Raw genomic sequence first — 1,423 nt, forward strand, 5'->3', positions numbered from 1 at the left:
ACAAAACACATAAACCCATAGGGCTGAGGAAGCCTGTTATCCCATGTAAGGCAAGGAGGATACCCAGGTTGAAGGTCAAGTTGTGTTTCTAACACAGAGAACACCGATTTTTACGTATTAAAAAATATACAAGAGTATGTGCATGTGTGCGTGTAATTACATATCTACAACACTTCTGATTTTAGAACGAAATCTTTACTCAATTGATTGATATGTATTCACTTGTAGTGATACTTTGAATTACCTGGGAAAATTAAACTTCTATGGCAAAATTAATAGTGTAGATTGATGATATATTCTTGGACTCCACAGAGAACACATAAACGAAAACAAAAAAAGGAAGTAAAAATGTATAAAATGTTGAGAAAGTGAAAATTATTGTGTTCCCTATTTAATGGCCATGCTTAGAAAGAATGTCATCAGAGAACCTAGAGTCCAAGGCTCCTCCTGACTTGCAGCTCAGCCAGGCCAGCAGCATCTCCGATTCGGCATGGCCCCCCTGCTCTCTCTACTCACCGCCGTGCTGGTGTTCAGCTATGGTCCTGATGGGTCTCTAGGCTGTGACCTGTCTCAAGACCACATCCAGGTCAGCAAAGAGAACATCGCGCTTCTGCACCGAATGCAGAGAATCGGCTCTTTCCGCTGTCGGAAGGACAGAAAGAACTTCGGATTGCCACGGGAGATGGTATATGGCAGCCACATCCAGAAGGCGCAGGCCATCACTGTCTTCCATGAGATGCTTCAGGAAACCTTTGACATTTTCAGCACAGAGCACTCCTCTGCTGCCTGGAACATGACCCTACTGCATGGGCTCCTCAGTGGACTCTATTGGCAGCTGGAAGACCTGGGCACCTGTTTGTTGCCAGAGATGAAGGAGGCAGAATCTGCCCTGGGAATGGAGGACTCTACATTAGCCGTGAAGAACTACTTCCAGGGCATCCGTCTCTACCTCAAAGAGAAGCAATACAGTGACTGTGCCTGGGAGATTGTCAGAGTGGAAATCAAGAGAGCCTTCTCTTTATCAACAAAGTTGATAGAATGGTTCTGAAACCAGGATGGAGGCATGGACTCATCTCGATATGATTCCATTGTTGGTTGTGCCATATCATATTGCATATAAAACATCGGACATTTCGAAAATATCTTTGTGCTTAAGTCACGGAAATTACTACTTTGATTCCTGATTCCTATTTATTTATTTATTTTTTTTATTTATTTAATATTTAATTTTTTGCAGTCCTTCTTGCATCTTTCATATTTAAAAATCGATGTAATGACATGTTCATCTTTACATTGTATTAAAATACATAAAACACTTTTACGTCTCTACGTTAAGTTTGTTTTTGCTTTATTTATTAAATTTCTATGTAAAAGCTTCTGGAATTTATTTATAAAATCAAAATCCAAACCCTCGTTTTGTAAC

General features: G+C 40.3%; 1 protein-coding gene across 1 annotated transcript; it reads left to right on the forward strand.

The window, feature by feature from the left end:
* Window positions 1-490: 490 nt before the first annotated feature.
* On the forward strand, window positions 491-1,048 carry LOC120617088 (interferon tau-1-like). The gene has a single exon (XM_039880664.1). The coding sequence runs from the start codon at window positions 491-493 to the stop codon at window positions 1,046-1,048; it is 558 nt and encodes a 185-aa protein (XP_039736598.1).
* Window positions 1,049-1,423: the final 375 nt, after the last annotated feature.

The sequence above is a fragment of the Pteropus medius genome, unplaced genomic scaffold (genome assembly GCF_902729225.1).
Source record: "Pteropus medius unplaced genomic scaffold, Ma_sr-lr_union100, whole genome shotgun sequence".
NCBI classification, from domain to species: domain Eukaryota; kingdom Metazoa; phylum Chordata; class Mammalia; order Chiroptera; family Pteropodidae; genus Pteropus; species Pteropus medius.